The sequence below is a fragment of the Leptopilina boulardi genome, unplaced genomic scaffold (assembly GCF_019393585.1).
Source record: "Leptopilina boulardi isolate dan_hultmark-lab unplaced genomic scaffold, ZJU_Lbou_2.1 LbouV2_122, whole genome shotgun sequence".
Classification (NCBI taxonomy): domain Eukaryota; kingdom Metazoa; phylum Arthropoda; class Insecta; order Hymenoptera; family Figitidae; genus Leptopilina; species Leptopilina boulardi.
In genome coordinates this window covers 1,857,857-1,877,819 of record NW_026137666.1, presented here as the reverse complement: position 1 = coordinate 1,877,819, position 19,963 = coordinate 1,857,857, and the positions used below count along the sequence as shown (strand labels likewise).

Here is a 19,963-nt window from a genome sequence, read left to right as displayed (position 1 = left end):
TTAGAAAAAAATCCTGACGTGATGGAGCAAAACGGACTTCGGATTCGTGTTCAGCGCGTCAAAATACATGGGAAATGACTAGTCTGGTCTGCCGCGCACGACACTTTTTTTTTTTTGTGGGGCTGTGTTATTTGATGATTTTGAAGAGTTATGGGTTTAAAAAAATTAAAATTTTCTAAAATGGTCAAAAATAATTTTTATTTACATTTCAATAATATATAGTAATTTTAGAGCCTAAATAATTCCAAAAAAATATGTTTGACACCCCTAATTTCTTTGTTATTCGTCTAGAAAAAATTTAAGATTTGAAAATTTAATTTAAAATGTAAGAAATTTTAACGAAATATTATTTTAGTGTATGAAGATGATTTAGTTGAATTGCGAGATCAAATGGTTAAGGAGGATAAAAAAAGAGTTGCTGCGGGAAAAAAGCACAAAATTACTAACGATGATAATTCGAAAAATGTGGAGAAGAAGCAAGATGCTGAGAAAAAAAGAAGAAAGGTATCTTAATGAACATATAATAAATATAAATATAATATTTGTACTTTAATAATAAACATTAATAATAGTATTAATAACATAAGTAACGATAATATTCTTATTCATCAAATAAAAATTTTAGAAACTTTTTAAAAATTAAAAAAAATATTTTGAAGCAATCTTTGAAAATGTTATTGAAAATGTTATAACTTTTTTGTAAACTGGTAAATATAATTATATATTATAAATAATAATACTCATAGTAATATAAATAATTTTTTCAGAAGGAAGACGAAGCAGTTCGAAGAGAGGCAAACATACTAAGCGCTAAAGAATTGATAAAAACTTTAGATGAAAATAAATGTTTAAATTCGAATGTAACTAATTTTGTGAAATTGGTGGGTACAGCTCTAAGGTTGATGAAAAGCTTGACTCATCTGTTAGAAGAGATTGAACAAGTAAGGTTCTAATTTAATGAAAAAAGTTTATTTTTTATTAAAATATATTACGTGTTGATAATAAAAAAATCTTCCAAAAAGCTAATAATTAAGTAAATAATAATAATAAGCTTTCAAACACGAAAACTTCTTGCATAACTGTATAAAATATATAAAAAATTATAAAATTAATAAATTTTCAAAATTTATTCAGAATGTTTTTATTGACAATATTTAGTTTGAATTTTATAAACAAAGGAATAAATAAATTACAATTTTCATACTATTACCACTGAGAAAAATTTATTTAATTAAAAAATCCATTTGAATAATTTTTTTCATAAAAACATTAAAGTTTGTCTTTTCATATTATTCATATTACGCATTTTTTAAATTACTAGGGATTAAGAGACTTTGAAAGGGAAGCTACAACATATGCTGATGAGGCAGATATGCCTTCAGAAGAAAGGAATAGCCCTTTCCCAAATTCGTCAAGACCTTTGGCTTCTAACCAAGCACCTTTTTCTTCTAATCGAGAATTCTTTCACACTGAAAATCAAATTTCTACAATAAGATCTGCACTAGTAGATATCACTTCTACCCCAGCAAATTCTTCAAAACAAGGATTTTCTAAATTAGCACCATATGTGAATCAAGCGTCTTCTTCCTTTGGTCTATTTGCTGGTTATAGTAGTGATAGCAACTACGAAAAGGAAGAAATTGAAAAAAATGTAACTGTGGATAAAAAAATTATTGATGAATACTATAAATCGCAAGATGGCAACATAGTAAACAATTAATAAGAATTTGACAAGAAAATTATTTAACCCACTGAAAGTCGATGATGCATCTAGACACAAATAAAAAAATGCTAAAGACTTATTGAATATTCATAAAAAATGTTACTAGGGGGTTTTCGGGGTCGCTAATTACAAATTTGATATCAGATTTCCAAAAATCAAAATGTCGAATCAAAAAAATTGAACATTAATCGAATTCTCAGAAAGCTCGTTCCTTGAAGTGTTTTTTCACTTATAATTACGAATCTGACATTAGATTCTTAAAATTCAAAGTGGAGGATCAAACAAATTAAACACTAATCGAATTCTCTGAAAGCTCGTTACTAGGGTTGTTTTTTCGGTCACTGATTTCGGATCTGATATTAGATTTTCAAAATTCAAAATGACGGATCAAAAAAATTGAACACTAAACGAATTCTCTGAAATTCGTTTTACTAGGGCTTTTTTTGGGTCGTTGTTAACGAATCTGATATTAGATTCTTAAAATTCAAAATGTCGGATCAAGAAAATTGTAACTATTAATTTTTTTATATTGATCAAATTAAATAAAAGCTTAAAGGTTGTTTTGATTATTTAGGGTTTTTTGTTTATTTTTATTTCGTTATGGTGACTAAACATTTAAAATACATGTTATTAATAAACAGTGAACAAAAGGTTATTGAATAAACAACAAAAATTTAATTTAAACTACACTACCGTCAGAAATTGTCGGTACGGCTAACGTGCGAGAAGTAGAAATTTAGTGCTGACTTTAAAGCAAGATATTTTAAGTTAGAAAAAAGATATAGACTTCTAACTTAGATCGTTGGAAATCTGATAAAATTCTGCTTCTCAATGTATATCAAGAAATTTTTTTTCTTTTTTTTTGTATTTATACACCGAAAAGATTTCCAGAAAAAATTAGGCAATTTTCTACTTTCCTACTAATGTACTATTCTATATTTGGATCTACTTGGTACATAAATAATGTCAATGAATGTAATTACCCCCCGATTGAGATTGATAACATTACTATTCCTTTTGTTGATTCTGTTAGAAACTTAGGTGTTATCTATAGACCAACTCTTTCTTGGGACAAGCAAGTTGGTACAATTTGTAAAAACCCTTATGCTAGTTTATCGCAATTTAAAACAAATAGAAATGCCCTAACTACAGAAATAAAAATAAAGATTGTAACGTCCTTAATCTTTCCTCATTTCGATTACTGCTGTGCTGTCTACAATGATTTAACTGATGAATTAAATTATAAACTAGAAAAGCTACTCAATTCTTGTATTCGATTTATTTTCAACTTAAGTATGGATGCACATGTAACGCTGCCATATCGTCGAAAACTTGGATGGCGGAGTGTTCGTAAAAGACGGCACTGGTTTATTGGATGTTTAACACATGTCATTTTAAATACTAAAAAACCTTTATATCTTTATGAAAAATTTACTTTCAGGGATGAGATTACTACTTGAGCGTTGAGGTGTCCTAATATTCTCAGGGCTCCTCCTTGTAAAACTGAATAATATAAAAACTCTTTCATAATAACTGCGACATCTCTGTGGAACTCTCTTCCCAGTTCTATAATTTCAATTAAATGTACGTCGACTTTTAAAATTAAATTGCATAATTATTTGTTTGCGCTTGAAGATTAGGAATTTTTTCAAATTTATATACATATTTTATAATTTGAAATTGCGATAAATTTATTCAAAGTATGTTGCGAATAATATTATCTTTTATTTATGATTGTTATTATTTTTGTTTTTCTTATTTTCTGTATATTTGATTGTTGTTCTCATGGTTTTCCTGGGACAAAATAAAGAAATTCTATTTCTAATTCTAATGTTTTTTGACTCCCGGGATAACCAAGAATAATGCATGGAAAAATTTGACAATTTTACAACATAATCTTTAGGCTCTTAGCTTTAATTTTCATTTTTGAAACTTAAAAAATGTTTCGTGGTTCCTGAAATATGTTAAAAAAGGTCCAAGCATGTTTTCCTACAACTCAGCAGCGAGGCGGGGAAAAGTAATGATTGGCGGCTAAGTTGCAGGAAAACATGCTTAGACCTTTTTTAACATATTTCAGGAACCACAAAACATTTTTTAAGTTTCAAAATTGCAAATTAAAGCTAAGAGCCTAAAGATTATGGTGTAAAATTGTCAAAAACCCCTAATAACGAGCTTCCAGAGAATTCGATTAATGTTTAATTTCTTTGATCCGCCATTTTGAATTTTCAAAATCTAATATCAGATTCGTAATCAGCGACCCCAAAAACCCCCAAGTAACGAGCTTTCAGAGAATTCGATTAATGTTTAATTGTTTTGATCCACCATATTGGATCCACTATTTTGAATTTCGAAATTAACGACTCCAAAAACCCCCGAGTAATGAGCTTTGAGAGAATTCGATTATTGTTTAATAACAATTGTAGATGTTGCCTGGCGTGTAGCATATATACACGATCCAACTCTCACTTCCCCATGGTCTTATACACAGAGAAAGATAAAGGAGAGCCACTTGTTTTGGCAGTTGTGAGCTATTCTCACTCGTCAGGGAGCAGCAGTTTCGCCGCGAAAGAAGAACCGATTATCTTTTGAGGAGTAACCTTCAGCTTTTGTCGTTTCACCTTCAGGAAAGCTAACCCCCTTTCCTCAAAAAGCGTCCTCGTTCACCCTTCTAGAAGCTAACGGCTCACTTTCCCAGTGGTCAAACAGCTGACTCTCATTTAAGAGAACTACTTTACCGGCGGGTTAAGCTGTTCTCCTTTTTTTTCTCCGTGTAAGGCAGGTTTCCCACTACGTAGCCTTACTGATGAGTCCAGTAGTGGGGACTGGGACGAAACGACTAGTGGCTTCCAAGCTACGCTTATGGGTAACAACACAGTTGTTTCCATAAATTGTTTACAGTGCTGCCATCTATCGTTCACCGGTGTAACTTGTAACTTGCTGTCGTTAAACGATGTGTAATACACACAAAAAGTACACAATAAAAACATTAATTTTCATTATTTATTACCCTTTCAAATGCTTTAAAATAATAAATTAATAATTCTTCAATTATTAAAAAATCATATATAAAACATTTTTCATTGAATTATATAAAAATTTGACAGAATACCCTAATATAACAGTGCTTCATATTTTATCTTTTATTTCACTTATTTCGTATTAAATTGATACAAATATGGTCTTAAATTACTCATGAACACTTTTTCTACGAATCCCAATAAATACTTTATCATATTTTATTGTTTGAATAACATTTTTAGTGACCGTTGTGTTCCCAACTGTGTTTCAACGCTATTCCGTTTAAAACGCGTTGGACCCATCCGCTAGGTATAATCGATTTTCAATCTGTTTCATTTGCATGTTATATATATTTACTGAACTAATACTACTACACTTCAGTTGACATAAAATATAAATAATTATTAATTTTATTGAGAAATATTTGAAGGCTATACCATGACGATTCTGTGCTTTCCTATGCACATTGGATGCGTGAAAAACAAGAAAATGAATTCTGAAAGCAGTTTCCCTCTTAGTAATTCACTTAGGAGAGCTTATTGTTGCTTTTAACTAATGTTGAGTGAAGTTTCGATTTGATTTTTATGTAAAAAATGTTATTTTATAAAAAGGCTATACCATGACGCAAAAACGAGGGACAAGAATTAACACCAAAAAAATGAAATAAAATAAATTTTTTTTTCACAAATGCTTTGTTTTTCACAATTCTACTAACATAAACAATACGAAACTATCAATCGTTTTTATATTGATTACTATAGTTTACTAAAAATAACATTTTTTTATATAAAAGTGGTACTGGGGACACGTCATACCATGACGTTTTTGCACCTTAAAACAGCTTTTTAAGCTAAATTATAAACTTTTAAATAAAAACGACTGTGGGCTTTTGTTTGTAAACATAGAAATTAGAGAGAGAGAGAGAGAGAGTATTTCATACATTCCCTTAATATCACTGGGAGAATACTCCCAATATCACTAAGATATCATCATGAAGCGGACATTTTGATCTCCATTATATATCACAGGAATATTCCAAAAAATATTCCGATGATATTTATGTGACATACCGTGCTGTTTGAGCACGGTTACTTTTTTTAATTCAGGGAAATTTTACTTAAATAAACTACAAATTGTAAATCACAATTTTACTTTTATTAAACTGATACAAAAAAAATTTCTATAATTCTAAAATATTGTTATAGATCGGTTACAAAATTGTTACAGAATTAAAATTTTTACTTTATTTTGTTATCAAATTGTTACAAATTTGTTCTAGAATTGTTACAGATCATGTTACTGTTTTGTGCTCTCAGAGAGACGACATTTTTACTAACCACACTTTTATATTTAAAGATGAATCACTATACAGTGGAACAGGTAACCCAAAAAATGTATGAACAGTTTTACCACTTGGAAGTAAGGACGCAACAATTTCTGTAAATGACATATTGAAAACAGTTTTTTCTTTACTCACTAATAAGTGCCATAAGGTAGTGTACAAAAGTTTTTTTTTAAAACCTCCAGGACCATTTACATATAAGCATTTAGAACCATCAGTAGAAGAATCTTCCACTGCATTTAATATAAAATCAACAATTCCTTTTTGATTTAAATTTAATTTGGCATAAGTTCCTTCTAGTAATTTTATACAATATGAAATATTTATATTACCTACCTTTGTAACACCATTTTCATCATCAATATCTAATAATCCTTCAAACTTAATTAAAGAAAATCTTTCTATAAATAACATTATTTTTATATTGCTTCCTCTCCTCTCGGAAGGGGGAAGCTCTGTATTGGTAACGATTTTTTTAAAATGGGTTGTATAATTTTTATCCAGAATGTATACATTTTAAGTTTTAAACAAATGTCCAGATGTATTTGTGTGTATGTCACAAAATCTTATGTACAAATTATCTCCAACACGCTTTGATGGATTGTCCTTAAATTTTGTTGGCTTATTGCAGTCATCAATCTGAATCAATCAATATCTGAAATCAATTTTTTATAAACAAATTAAGTTTTTTTTAAATTTGTGTTACGAACCGAAAAATATTAATTATAAAAATTAATTATCCTTTGTGTCCTGGAGGCACCAAGCTGCCGAAATTAAAAGAAAATTCCGTTTATTTTAAGGGATCGTGTATCCTATTTAAAAAGAAACTGCCAAGTTACGTTATTAGAGAATAAATTAAAGGGATAAAACACAATAAAACAATTAAGACCCTTTAATACATTTATTTTATAAAAATCTCAATTTCAAAACATAAAAAAAACAACAAGATGAAAAGAAGGAACGATACATGTTTTAAAAACTTACGCTACTGCTTAAATTACCGTCGCAAGCTAACGAGGGCGAAGCGTCGAGCTGATATCCGACGGGTGGAAAAATGCACACACTTATCAAAGCTTATCTTAACTTATCGTTAACGTATTCACAACACTTTTATTTGTTAATTTTTTGCAATTTGAACTGGGAACATTGCCGCAACGTATTGAACGCGGTTGCAATGTTCGATAACATACTTGTAATATTTACAGTATTAAAATCAAAAATTTTCAATTAACTATATAGAGATAATTTTTCATTTTAAATGTTATATTTGTTAAAGATGAATTTTGAAAATTAGAAAATTATTCAATATCAATCAAAGATTGATATTTTCTAAAACTCTAAAAGAACTTGGTACTTTAACATACGTTGCCCTTCGGACAAATTATATTGTAATAGGTAGTGGATCCCTTCCTTACCTCACTATTATTCAGTGAGTTGGTTGAGATCCCATATTAATCAGAACAATTGGTTAGGAATATTTGAAATAAAAGATCAAACAAATATTTAATTAGTTGTATATAAATATATATTGTGTAACAACCTAAATAATACAATATTACAGTATTCTGTATTCTAATACAATTTACGTGTGAATGAATGTATGTGTAAGAATGTTGTGTGTGTAATATGCTAAGAGTCTGTGGACTCTTACGTATATTTACCTCCGGAATTCCTCAGAATGATATCCTTCAAAATAATCGACGTATCTCAATTTAAGTATTAAATTAATTCTTCAATTTATTATAGCTATATTATATTCTCTTTTTCTCAAACAATTATTACAACAATCTCAAACTCAGTATAAGCTATAAACTTTATTTCTCATTTACTATTTAATTTTCAATCTCAATTTCAAAACTAAGTGATTCTCAAAAACTCATTTGTATATCCTTTAAATCAAATTCAAAATTAAATTCTCTTCTTTCAAAACTACAATTATTCACTCTTTAAAATACTCAAAATTTAATACTCTTTAAATAATCTCACTTCAAAAATCACAACTCGAATTGAAACTCAGTAATAAACTCAAAACGGGAACAACCTCGAAACTGAGCTCTCTCTCAATCTCCCAAACAATTACTACCTCGACACTCCTTGTGTCTACTGGTTTTATTGAGCTGATTTTTGGTGGGAAAAAGTATGTTTTATTTAGTAATTTTATTGTTGTCAATGTTCTTTATTGCAACCTTGCAATATTGGGGTAGTATTCCAGCTCATTTTGTACTGACATACTTTGGATGCAGCAATCTTTATTGCGCCATCCTTTGTTTCTTGAATTAATTTAGTTCACTTAGTTTCTCAATTTTAGCATGAATTTTAAATAGGTCTTCTTTACAATTTAGGTTATTAATTGAAAGTTAATATTTAATATATAATTATTTGGACATCTCTAAGAGATTCTAAAGGCATTTCTTATAATGTTTATAAAGTGTTATTTGTTTGAGTTGCATATTGTGTCCTCTTTTCAAGTATTGTATTAATGAATTATTAATAATGTTAATAATTTATTAATAAGAAGTTACGAAATTCATACGTAACAAATACCCCCCTTCTAAGCGCTGTCGTCCCTTGACAGTCTATTATAATAGTTGTTTCGAAAAAAGTTACATAAATTCCTCTTGATTACATTGTTTTTTGTTGTTTTGGTCTTGTGTTGTTTCTTGGATGTTGCTGGTGTTGTATGTTTCTTTTTTCGGTATTATGTTTTCCAATCTTAGTTTTTCTGTAAATAAATTGGTTAAGATTTGGAATTCTCTATTAATTACTGTTCTCAAATTAGAACCGTAGTAAAAGTAGAGAGTTCCAAGATTTTGAAAAAAGCAAAATAATATATGAAAAAAATTAAGTGTGTAAAAACAATAATAAAAAAATGTTTAATTTTTGTAGTTGTATATGTCTGAGACAAATTTGTTTTTTTAATTTTAAGTATAAATTTCTAACATTTCTAAACCTCAATTTGAAAAAAAATACTGGGATAAAAAAATACACAAGAAAATTTATTTTTATGTGAAATACCTAAAAAAAATGTATAAATGTGGTATTTTATACCCCCCTTCTTATTGACTGTCGTCCCTTGACAGTCTATATGATATAGGATTAATATTGGGGATTTCGTTTGTGTAGAAGCTTTATTTATAAGAAGTATTTTTTTAACTTATTAGCCACCCAATAGACTATATATGTATTGCATGCGCCTTTCCTCTATCTATTATATTTAAAATATGATTAAATTATTACACCTGTTTTAGTTAATGAATTTAACATTTTTTTCAATTTATGGTAAAAATATTTGTTTTTTCTTTTTTTTTTTAAATTTATTTATATATATTATTTGCAAAGTATGTTTCTATATAAAAAAAATCATATTTATTCCTTTATAAGTCTATATATATTATAAGGTGTCATGTTGTATTAATTTTTGTAATTCACATTTCCCCAAATACAAATGACTAATTTATATTTTAGCATGCATGTTTACCTCATTTGATAATAAATTATTGCTTTATTTATTAATGTTTCGCGTTCCTTACAATAGTTGCTACTCTTTTTTAACAAAAATTTTCTTATAAAAATCATCTTCCCTTTTTTTACTATGTCTCATAATAATAATTTGGATTATTCTTCCTACGCGCTTGCCATGGAACTCGCAATTAGTGGCGTAGATTCTGTTGTTTCTTTTTTGGTTTGGAAACGGTTCCAATTGGAAAAGTTGCAGTTAGATAAAGTGTTTGGAGGTTGCCGCGGGTAAGTTTATTTTATTGTTTTTATTTTCCTACTCAATTTACTATTATCATATATTTTTTTATTATTATTCTTATATATATTTTTTCGAGAAAGGAGAAAAAAAAATTTACTCTCTATTTCTTCTCTTTTTTTTAGTGTACAAATTATGATATTATGTATACAAACGATTTCATTTACTTTTTTGTCAGTCCTTATTCAAATTTACCAGCCTACCCTCAGGAGTACGGTCCCCGTTTATTAGACCCGGCTCTTGAGATCGTTTTCCTCCAGGTCTATGGATCAGAGTGGGAAGAGATTTCATTCGTCAAGAGTAGGTGGGAAGCGGTGAGTTTGTTACTAAATTTTTCTTATTTTGTTATTAGATATTTCATTTGCTTTAAGCAAAAATAACATTTTTAATATTATTTTTTGTATTTTTTTTTTAAGTTATAATAATAAAAAAAATTTACCCTCCCCTTTTCTTTTTTTAGCGTTGGGCTGTTCGGATGTCAGCGGTTTGGCATGAATGTTAAATTGGGCGTTTTTTCCTTTTCTATTATGTTAAGAATTATTATTTATATGTATTATTATTCATTTCTCTTTTTAGAAAAAAAAAATAATTTTTTTTGTGAGAGATATTATGACACTACTCATTCCAACATCACCCTTACACATCACATTGTACACATGTAGCGTGAATGACGTATGTTTTTATTAAATAAATGTATATACTATGTTACCTTAGAAAAAAACCGTTTTATTACATTCATTGTATCCTTCCTTCTAGACTTTTTTTTTGTAAAATTTTAATTTTACCGTAATTAAATGAGAAAGTGTCCTGTTTTTATTTATTTTTTTTGTATTTATTATATGTAATTTTTCTTAGACACCTCCCTCTTTTTTTTTTAAATGATAGTAAATTTTAGTTTCTTAACCCATTAACGACCGCCAAGACGAAAAATTTACCTTTACTTAGCAGCTGTTATTTTATATGAAAAAATAATTTAAAAAATTCAGGATAGCCCATTTCTAACGTAAAATTTATCGCTCTTTTCGATTCTGAAGTCCAAATTTAATTATAGTTAAATCCTTAATATTTATAACAACTTTATTGCAAAAAAACATGATTTTCTGCAAAAAAATTTTTATTCAAAAAATATTTTGACATGGAAAACGACAGTTAATTTGCTCCGGAACCCAAAATATCGCGTCCTCGAATACCCAGCTACAAAACTGTATAGTTGCGAATTTCAAAATTTAAGATGGCGGACGACAAAATGGCGATTTTCCACTAAAAAAGATTTAAAAAATACTATTTTGCAAAAAATAATATATTCATGAATTATTTTTATTTCTGCACCACATACTTATGTTTTTTGGGTCACTAAACACGAATACGGTATAAGTTTTCAAAAATTCAAAATGGCGGATTCAATATGGAGGACAAGTTTTTCAAAAACTCAATGGATTTATCTGAAATTTGTTACTCGGGGGTTTTTGGGGTCGCCGGTTACGAATCTGAAGTTACTTTACAAAAATTCAAAATGGCGAATCCAATATGGCTGACAATTTTTTCAAAAACTCAATGGATTTTTCTGAAATTTGTTACTCGGGGGTTTTTGGGGTCGCCGGTTACGAATCTGAAGTTACTTTTTAGTAATTCAACATGGCGGATCCGAAAAAGCCTACAAATTTTAACCCTGCAAAAAGTCCTTTAAAGTACGCGTCTCTTTAGAAATTTTTATAAAAAATGTTAAACAATTTGATTATTTCAGTACTCCTTTGGCGGTAGAAATGGTGAAATTTAATGGTCACACAGTAATAAAATAGTAGATCAGTAATAAAAAATGTGTTCGATTTCAATATAAAGTGAAATAATTCGAAATCAACGACCCCAAATACTCAATATGTATTGATTTTCAAGCAAATTCGGTGAATTTTAAAATTTGTAGGCTATTCCGGATTCCGAATTATTGAAAAGTACCTTCAGATTCGTAACCGGCGAGCCCAAAAACCCCCGAGTAACAAATTTCAGATAAATCCATTGAGTTTTTGAAAAAATTGTCCGCCATATTGGATCCGCCATGTTGAATTATTGACAAGTAACTTCAGATTCGTAACCGGCGAGCCCAAAAACCCCCGAGTAACAAATTCCAGATAAATCCATTGAGTTTTTGAAAAAATTGTCCGCCATATTGGATCCGCCATGTTGAATTATTGAAAAGTAACTTCAGATTCGTAACCGGCGACCCCAAAAACCCCGAGTAACAAATTTTAGATAAATCCATTGAGTTTTTGAAAAAATTGTCCGCCATATTGGATCCGCCATTTTGAATTTTTGAAAACTTATACCGTATTCGAGGACGCGATATTTTGGGTTCCGGAGCAAATTAACTGTCGTTTTCCATGTCAAAATATTTTTTGAATAAAAATTTTTTTGAAGAAAATCATGTTTTTTTGCAATAAAATTGTTATAAATATTAGGGATTTAATTATAATTAAATTTGGACTTCAGAATCGAAAAGAGCGGTAAATTTTACGTTAGAAATGGGCTATCCCGAATTTTTTAAATTATTTTTTCATATAAAATAATAGCTGCTAAGTGAAGGTGAATTTTTCGTCCTGGCGGTCGTTAATGGGTTAATAGTATAGCAAACAAGAAACATATATGATATTTTATAATTTTTTTTTTAAATTGTAGTCATTTGGCAATTCGCATTTTTTTGTTGACATGATGTCAGCGCTTCCCGACTGTTGAAGGTGCGTTCCCCTTTTACGTATGAGTGTCCACATCTTATGGTTCCGCGGTGTATTGGCGATTCAAACAGCTACACTAGCGCCACAGTTGAACTAATTTAGGTGTGACTCGCTCTGTAGCACTCCATGTGTTTTAAATTATTTTTTTTTATTTAACGCTTAAAAATAATTTTACAAACGCAATAAAAATATCAGAATAATTAAATAATTTGAAATAAAATGTCAAAACAGAGACTGCTTTAGAGCGAGTCACGCCTAAATTAGTTCAACTGTGGCGCTAGTGTAGCTGTTTGAATCGCCAATTGTTTTCCCCTCGTGTTTCGTCCCGCGTTCTTGGTTGACATTCATTCATTAGTTTCGTTACCGCGCGCGTGTCACTTTTCAATTGTGCTTGTGTTTTAATTGTTTTTTTAATATTGTTATTGTCTATCCTTTTCTTATTTTAATTTTTTTTTTGGTGTGGTGTTTCTGGTGTAATTTTTTTTTGCTATGTGCGTGTCTGTGTGTGTTTTTTTATTATTGTGTTTTTGTTTATTTATGAAGGATATGAAGAAAAAACTTGGATCTTTTCGGTATGTTATATATTTTTAAGTATTTTTCCTTCCCTTTTGTTCTATCTAGGTATTTATTCTTTTTTTATTTATTTATTATTTTTTTAAATCTTCAAATTGAATAAAATTTTTCTTTTTTTTTGTTCCGGCTAGTTAGTGCGCGTGTCATATTACACGTGTTTTCGCTGAGTCAATATTTCGACTTGTCGTCTTTTAATCTTTTATTTTCTTGTATTAATATTTTAATATCTTTTGTATTACTTTTTTCGATATATTGTTTGATTTGGAAAGAATTTCATAGCCCTTTTTTTTATTATTGTATTATAATATATTATGATGATTATATTTAGAATCTCTTTGATTTGCTTCAAAACAAATTTAAAAATTTTACTATTCACCGCACAAAAGAATGACAATTTGTTGTAAGAGAGTGCTTTGGTGCGTTAATTTTCTCATTATATCTTTTATATTTTTATACTTTAAGGGTTCTTTTAAAACCCGTGTACTTAAATAAATAAATAAATAAATTATGATGGCAAATAATTTTGTTTCTTAAAACAATATTTTTATTAAAATTATAGTTTTTTTTGTGTCATTAAAAAAAATTTTAAATTTACTGTAATCCTCTTTTGTTTTTTTTTAGTATTTTTTTTTTATTATTAGTAACCCAAAATGTATTTCGACTACTAATTGTTAGAGTATGTTATATTTATTTTCCTTTAATAATTATACTTTTGTTTCAGGTATATTCTTTTTTTTAACCCTGTTTTTTAGTATTTGAATATGTATATATTGTTTTTTAAATTGTTCACTTTTGTTGTGGGACTTGGTAAGTTTTATTTTTTATATAAAATTTTGTTTGTTCTATACATATATATACATCTATACCTTTTTTTTAAAATAAAGCCCTTTTTTTGTAGGAATAGCGTTGGGATTTTGCTTCTAATTTTCCGGTAAAAAAAAAAGATCCTTCATTTTTTTTAGGTGAGTTTTCTTTTCATGTTCTTTTTTATTGTTTTATTTCTTTAGTAATTTTTCATAAATAAAGCCCTTTTTTAGGTAAACTTTTGCAGTATTTGGCGATTGATTTGTTCTCGTTTTAACGTCATTGAAGGTAAGTTTTCTTTTCATGTTATTTTTATTGTTTTATTTCTTTTGTAATTTTTTTCTAAATAATGCCCTTTTTGTAGGTGGACCTTATAGAATTTAATGGGCCAAATGTATCTTGAGTGCCAAATTTTTTTTACTTTTCATCGTGACTGCTGAGACTAAGGATCAACATTTTTATTATGGCTTACCTATTTTTAGACCGTTGTACCTATTAGGGGTACTTCCGTCTTTGCTGATTTTTTTAGATTGCTAATCGATACCATCTACTTATGTATTCATGATACAGTATTGTTGTACGTGTATATTTAAGTACATGTATTTTCCGATTAGTTTAAATTATGGGATATTTAAATATATATTTTCTCTTTTTTTTAAATTTAGTTCCGCGTTATTTTGAATTTTTCTTCTTCCCTATTTTTTTAATGTATATCTATATCTTGTTTTATTACTCCTCTCGATTTATTCTTTGTGTAGGAAATTTTTGTTTCCTTTGAGGGATTTCCAAGGCTCGAATTTCCTTCAGTTTCGTTGTTTGTAGCGTTTATGTTTTGAACGGTACTTATTAGAGAAGGTATTTCATAATTTTCTTCAATACTTTTTGTTGATTTCTTCTCTATTTTGGACGTTTTGTTGTTGCTATTAATGAGTTTTTTCTTCTTTATACAAATTATTATTTGACTTATTATTATGATTGTACTTAGTGTAATGCACACTGCTAATGTATAATTTGAATAATGATTGTGTTCTAATTGTCCTAGTGTGTGTAGGCTTTGTGTTTTCAATTCTTTTTCCAGTTCTTTTAGTGTTTTATCTGTTTCCATTTTTCTCCAATACGGGTGTAGTTTATCATTTTCGTCGTTGATTTTTTGTGAATTTAATTTCCTTGTTATGGGTGATATGTATTCTAGTTTCAGTTCTAATTTTGGTTTATATATATATATTGGTGCGGATTTTCTTTTATTGCTAAAATTGGCAACTGTACTGCGTCAATTGTTAGTGTACATTTTGTACTTATGTGAATTATTCCTATTCCTCTTATTTGGTAGGTTTCAGGTTCCTTGTCCTTACATTTCAGATAAAGTGTTTCATTCTTCACTAGTGAATAAAGCCAACTTCCAGTGGTTGTTAGTGGTTCCCATAGTGGTTGTTGGTCATTGGTTATTCGTACGTCGCAACTTCTTAGAGTTTTGTTTGTGGGTTTTCTTCTTAATTTTGGTTCACAGCTAGGTGTTAAAAGTATATCTTATGCCCCGTATTTGTGGTGACAAATATATTGTTCATTAGTTAGATATCAATTGGATAATTGTTCTTCTGTCAAATAAAAGTAAAATCTTTCGTTGGCTGTTATAGCTAAATATCTGGAATGCGGTAGTATGTATGCTCTGTTGCTATTATTATTTTTTTATCCTGTTTGACTTGTAGTTCATGCATCCTGTAGAGTATATAAACTTTTTCTTCCACTAAAGGTATGTCTAACGACATAATTAAATCATTTGTGTCTATTTGTAATTTTATTTCCGCTATTTTACTGATTGCTGTTGTACTTATTTCGTCTATAGGCATGGGGAATTCTTGGTCCTTTCAATATTTCTTCGCTTCTGTTGCTATTGTTATCAATTGTTCGTCTGATAACAGTTCTGAAGAAAGATGTCCTTCTTTTGCTTCTTTTAGGATTTCTAAAGTATGATCTAAATTATGCTCATAGGTATCTATTTGTCTAGTCCATCGTATTATTTGTTCTCTTAAATTTCCTGTGTATTCTATTCGACTAGTTTGATTTTTTAAATCTAGTATTTCTCTTTCAGTTTTTATTAATTTCTTTCTTGACTGTTGCGATGAGTTATGCTGTGCTTCTGCCATATCGTAGAGCGTATGCAATTCTGCTCTTACTACATGTGCCTGTTCTCCTACCAAATGTGAAATATTCCTTTGAGCCTCATTTAGATCCCTCATTATTTCTTTATAATTTTCCTCTTCGTCATAAGTAAGTAAACCTATAGTTGGTCCGATTATTTTTCCTAAAATACTTATTAATGGTGCATTTCTTCTACTTATTTTTCTGTTTTTTTTATTCCTTTTTTCTATTCTTTTGTGTCTTCTTAAATCTCCGATGATTTTCTCCAGCTTTTTCCATTTTAACTTTATTATTGCTACCCTACTTTTTATTGTTTCATGTGATACGAATTGTTCGCAATTATATCCTAAAATCTGTTTACACGCCTTCTCTGTAGCATTTAAACCCTCGTCTAACTCCTTGAAGTGTAACTTAAAATTTTCCATATTTAGTATCACTGCTGTTCTCCAGGAACCTGCTACTCTACGTATTGCGGGCATTCTTTCAAAGTATATGCCTATACCTTTATTCATTGTTATTATGCTAATGTCTTCATTGTCGATTTCTGCATACGTTATTTCGATTATCCATACGGTTAGTATTAGTATTCCTATTGCGTAGTTCATTTTTCTGTAAACATAAATTATAACGTGTTTCTTAGTTAATATTATCTTAATAATTCTTTCGTGTATTATTCTATTGCTAATTTAGCTAATTTATCTGCCTCCTCATTTCCGGTTATTCCACTATGACCCGGTTCATATATTAATTCTACTGTTATTCCTTTTATCATTTTTTTCATTTCATTGAAATCGTTTTTACTAAGAACATCCCGTTTACGACTAGCTTTCCAACCATTTTTTCCCATTTTGGTACCCAATTTGTTAGTCCTTCTATCGCAAATTTAGAGTCTGTATGTACTCTAATTTTTTTATAACCTAGAAATTTTATTATTTCGATAGCTCTCATAATGGCTTTGATTTCAGCGCTGTTATTAGTTTGTTTTTTACTTGCTCTTTCGCTAACGTTTAGAGAGTGCTTATGGTTAAACCATATACCTATGCCAGCTTTAGCGTGTGGTTTGCCATTTGCTGTGCAGGCACCGTCGGTATAAACAATAATAAAATCTTCATCATCTTTTATGAATCCTTTAGTATTATTTTGTCATAAAAAAGCTCTTTTTACTTGATCCTTATGTTTGCGAAATCTTTTTTTTCTGCATCGCTTAGAATCAAGTTGTTTTTTTCTGTTATCTCTTCTACTCTGTATGGCCCGTGGTAATATGGAGAGAATTTTCCTGCTCTGACTTCCTCTTTCACATCTACGAAATCTCCTACCTTTATGTTTAGGGGTGTCGTTTTATTATCGTAACTTTCTTTTACATTTTCTTTTCTCTGTATGATGTTTTTGGATACTATTCTTCTAATTTCAATCAATCTTTTTACTAACTCTCTTATGTATGATTCATAAGTTTCTAGTTTTTCTGGTGTTGGAAAGATAGATGGCGTTCTCGCTATTTTTCCGATATTACTTCGTATGGTGTAAACTTAGTAGCTTCGTGTACAGAAGTGTTATACGCGAACATTGCATAAGGGAGAAGTCTGTCCCAGTCATCTTTTGATTTAGCATAGTGTCTTAGGAATTCTGCTAACACTGCGTGACTACGCTCTAATCCTCCATTTGTTTGGGGCCTGTAGGCTGTTGTTGTGACTTGTGATACCTTGAATATTTTTGCCAACTTTGTTAAGAGGTCACTTGTAAATGACCTGCCTTGATCAGTGAGTATACATTTTGGTGCTCCGTATACTGATAATAAATTAGTGGTATTGCATGTGCTATTGTAGTAGCGCTAATATCAGGTATTGTTACGAAAAGACTATATTTGCTGAGCTGATCTTGCATTGTTAAGATATGACAGTTGCCATTCGCTGTAGTTGGTAATTTTCCAACAGTGTCAAGAGATACTATTTCCCATGCATCTAGAGGTATATCTGTTATTATCATGTTTTCTCTATTTCGATTCCTTACTATTTTCTTTTGTGCACAGCTCCTACATTTTCTTATATATTCTGTTATATCTTGTCTTAATCCTGGCCACGTATATTTTTCTCTAATCCTGTGATAAGTTTTATTTACTCCTTTGTGGCCAGCCATTAGACTATCATGATATGCAGCAATTATTTTCGTCCTGTATTCCTCTGGAGGTATCACTATCTCTCCAAAGCACACTTGGATTTGTATATCATCTCTAAAAAAAATTTCTACTATTTTATTGATCCATGATGGTTTGAACTCATCTAGTGTTACTGTGTGTCGTGGAATTAGAATTGATTTGACGTTTTCTCTCAATAATACTTTTCTGAGATTCAATAGTACTTCTTTTAAATCTTCCTCGTTTATTACTTCATCATATTCTGTTTTTATTATTACTGTGAAAGTCTTGTATTTACTTCTAGGTGTAACCAAAATTTGTCCTCTTTTTGGTTTTTTGCTTTTCATTTCCTTTATATCTATTGTTCCTATAGCCGACATTAATTTATTCACAGGATCATTGAGTTCTAGATCTGCCGACATGAAGTGTACGTAATTTCCCCATGTTTCTGTTAGAGATTCCCTTTTATATTCCAATTTTTCTAACCTATCTAAATTGGGTTTAATTATTATATCCTCATATCTTTTTACTACTGGTTGTTGGACGTCTATGTAGGGCATTGTAATGCCTAGGCCTAACCCCCTAGTAGATTTAATTTCACTTTCTTCGTTTTGTGAAATTTTTGTTTGCTCGATTAGTTTTCTTGGCTTAATTCGTGTTTTTAATCTTTCTGGGTATAATTCAGCCTCTTCTACTTCTTCCGTTATAACGTTATGAATGTCCGGGTGGATCTAGCATTTGGTGGTTGTTGATGAAGCGGAGTATCAAAAGTTACCGACTTCTTAATTCTTTCAGTAAATTTTTGTAGTTCTTCCTTCCGACCTTATCCTTCTTCCTGAATTGTTGTTTTTTCTAAATCTTTATTTAACTCTCGTAACTCTGCAATTATTTCATCTATTGTCCTAACTTGTTCTTGTGGTTCTTCTTCGATTTCCGCTTCCTCTGGTCTTTCTGTTGTTTCATCATCCCAAAAATACGACTGATGTTCTGCAATACTCATATCGTACCGCTTTATAGATTCCCTTATTTCTTCTAACATTTCTTTTTCTATCACTTTATTGTCTTTTATTTCACATTCCACATTGTATTGTTTGTTCCCTTCATTTTCATTATTTGTTTGTATTTGTTCTCCTTGAAGTTTATCTATTTCATGTACTTCATTATTGTTCACCAGTAATTCTTCTTCTTCTTCATCTAAACTGCTTATGGGGGGGCTAACATGTATCATAATCTCATCTTTCTGAAGTCTCTTTGTTGGACTTTTATTATAAAATACTTCATCTTCTCCAGAAGATGTGGTTTCTTCCATTTCTTCTCTTACTCTACTTAGTGAGGGTAATACACTATGGCTTTGTCGCAGTATAGGGATTTCTTTATTCGCTTGTATTGACTCTTCTGTGTTAGATCCCTCACTGTCTCTTTCCGATTTAAAATAATTTTGTTGTGGCGAAGTTTTCTCTTCTTTATTTATAGTAGTTGTTGCCCTTGACCTTAGTCTTGATGCTATAGGCCGCTCGTCGCTATCTTCCACTACCGTTTTCTTTTTGAAACTACCTATAGGTCTTCCTTGTTTTCTTTGCTCTCTAGCATTGCTTGTTTTTTTAGTTCTACTGTTGAATCTTCGTCTGAATTTAAGATCTCATCGCTAGAACTTGTTTCTGAATTCTCTGACCCTTCTTCTGTACTTTCATCTTCTTTAATTGGATTTTCCGATAGCCTTGGTAGCCACCTATTAATTTTTCCTGGTTTGCAC

The 19,963-nt window shown here is 29.7% G+C and overlaps 1 protein-coding gene across 2 annotated transcripts in view; it reads right to left on the bottom strand.

Moving 5' to 3' along the window:
* Positions 1-5,874: 5,874 nt before the first annotated feature.
* The window catches only part of LOC127286718 (breast cancer type 1 susceptibility protein homolog), a 167,545-nt gene continuing 153,456 nt past the window's right edge, over positions 5,875-19,963 (bottom strand). The window contains exons 5-6 of one of the 2 annotated variants that reach the window (XR_007843783.1): positions 6,420-6,738; positions 5,875-6,178 (exon numbers count right to left, since the gene is read on the bottom strand). Coding sequence is in view for 1 of the 2 variants with exons in the window: in XM_051313271.1 (XP_051169228.1) it covers positions 6,728-6,738 (11 nt within the window). In the remaining variant the exon portion in view is untranslated. Of the gene's footprint in view, positions 6,739-19,963 lie in introns of both variants that reach the window. The other variant, XM_051313271.1, reaches the window with a different exon arrangement.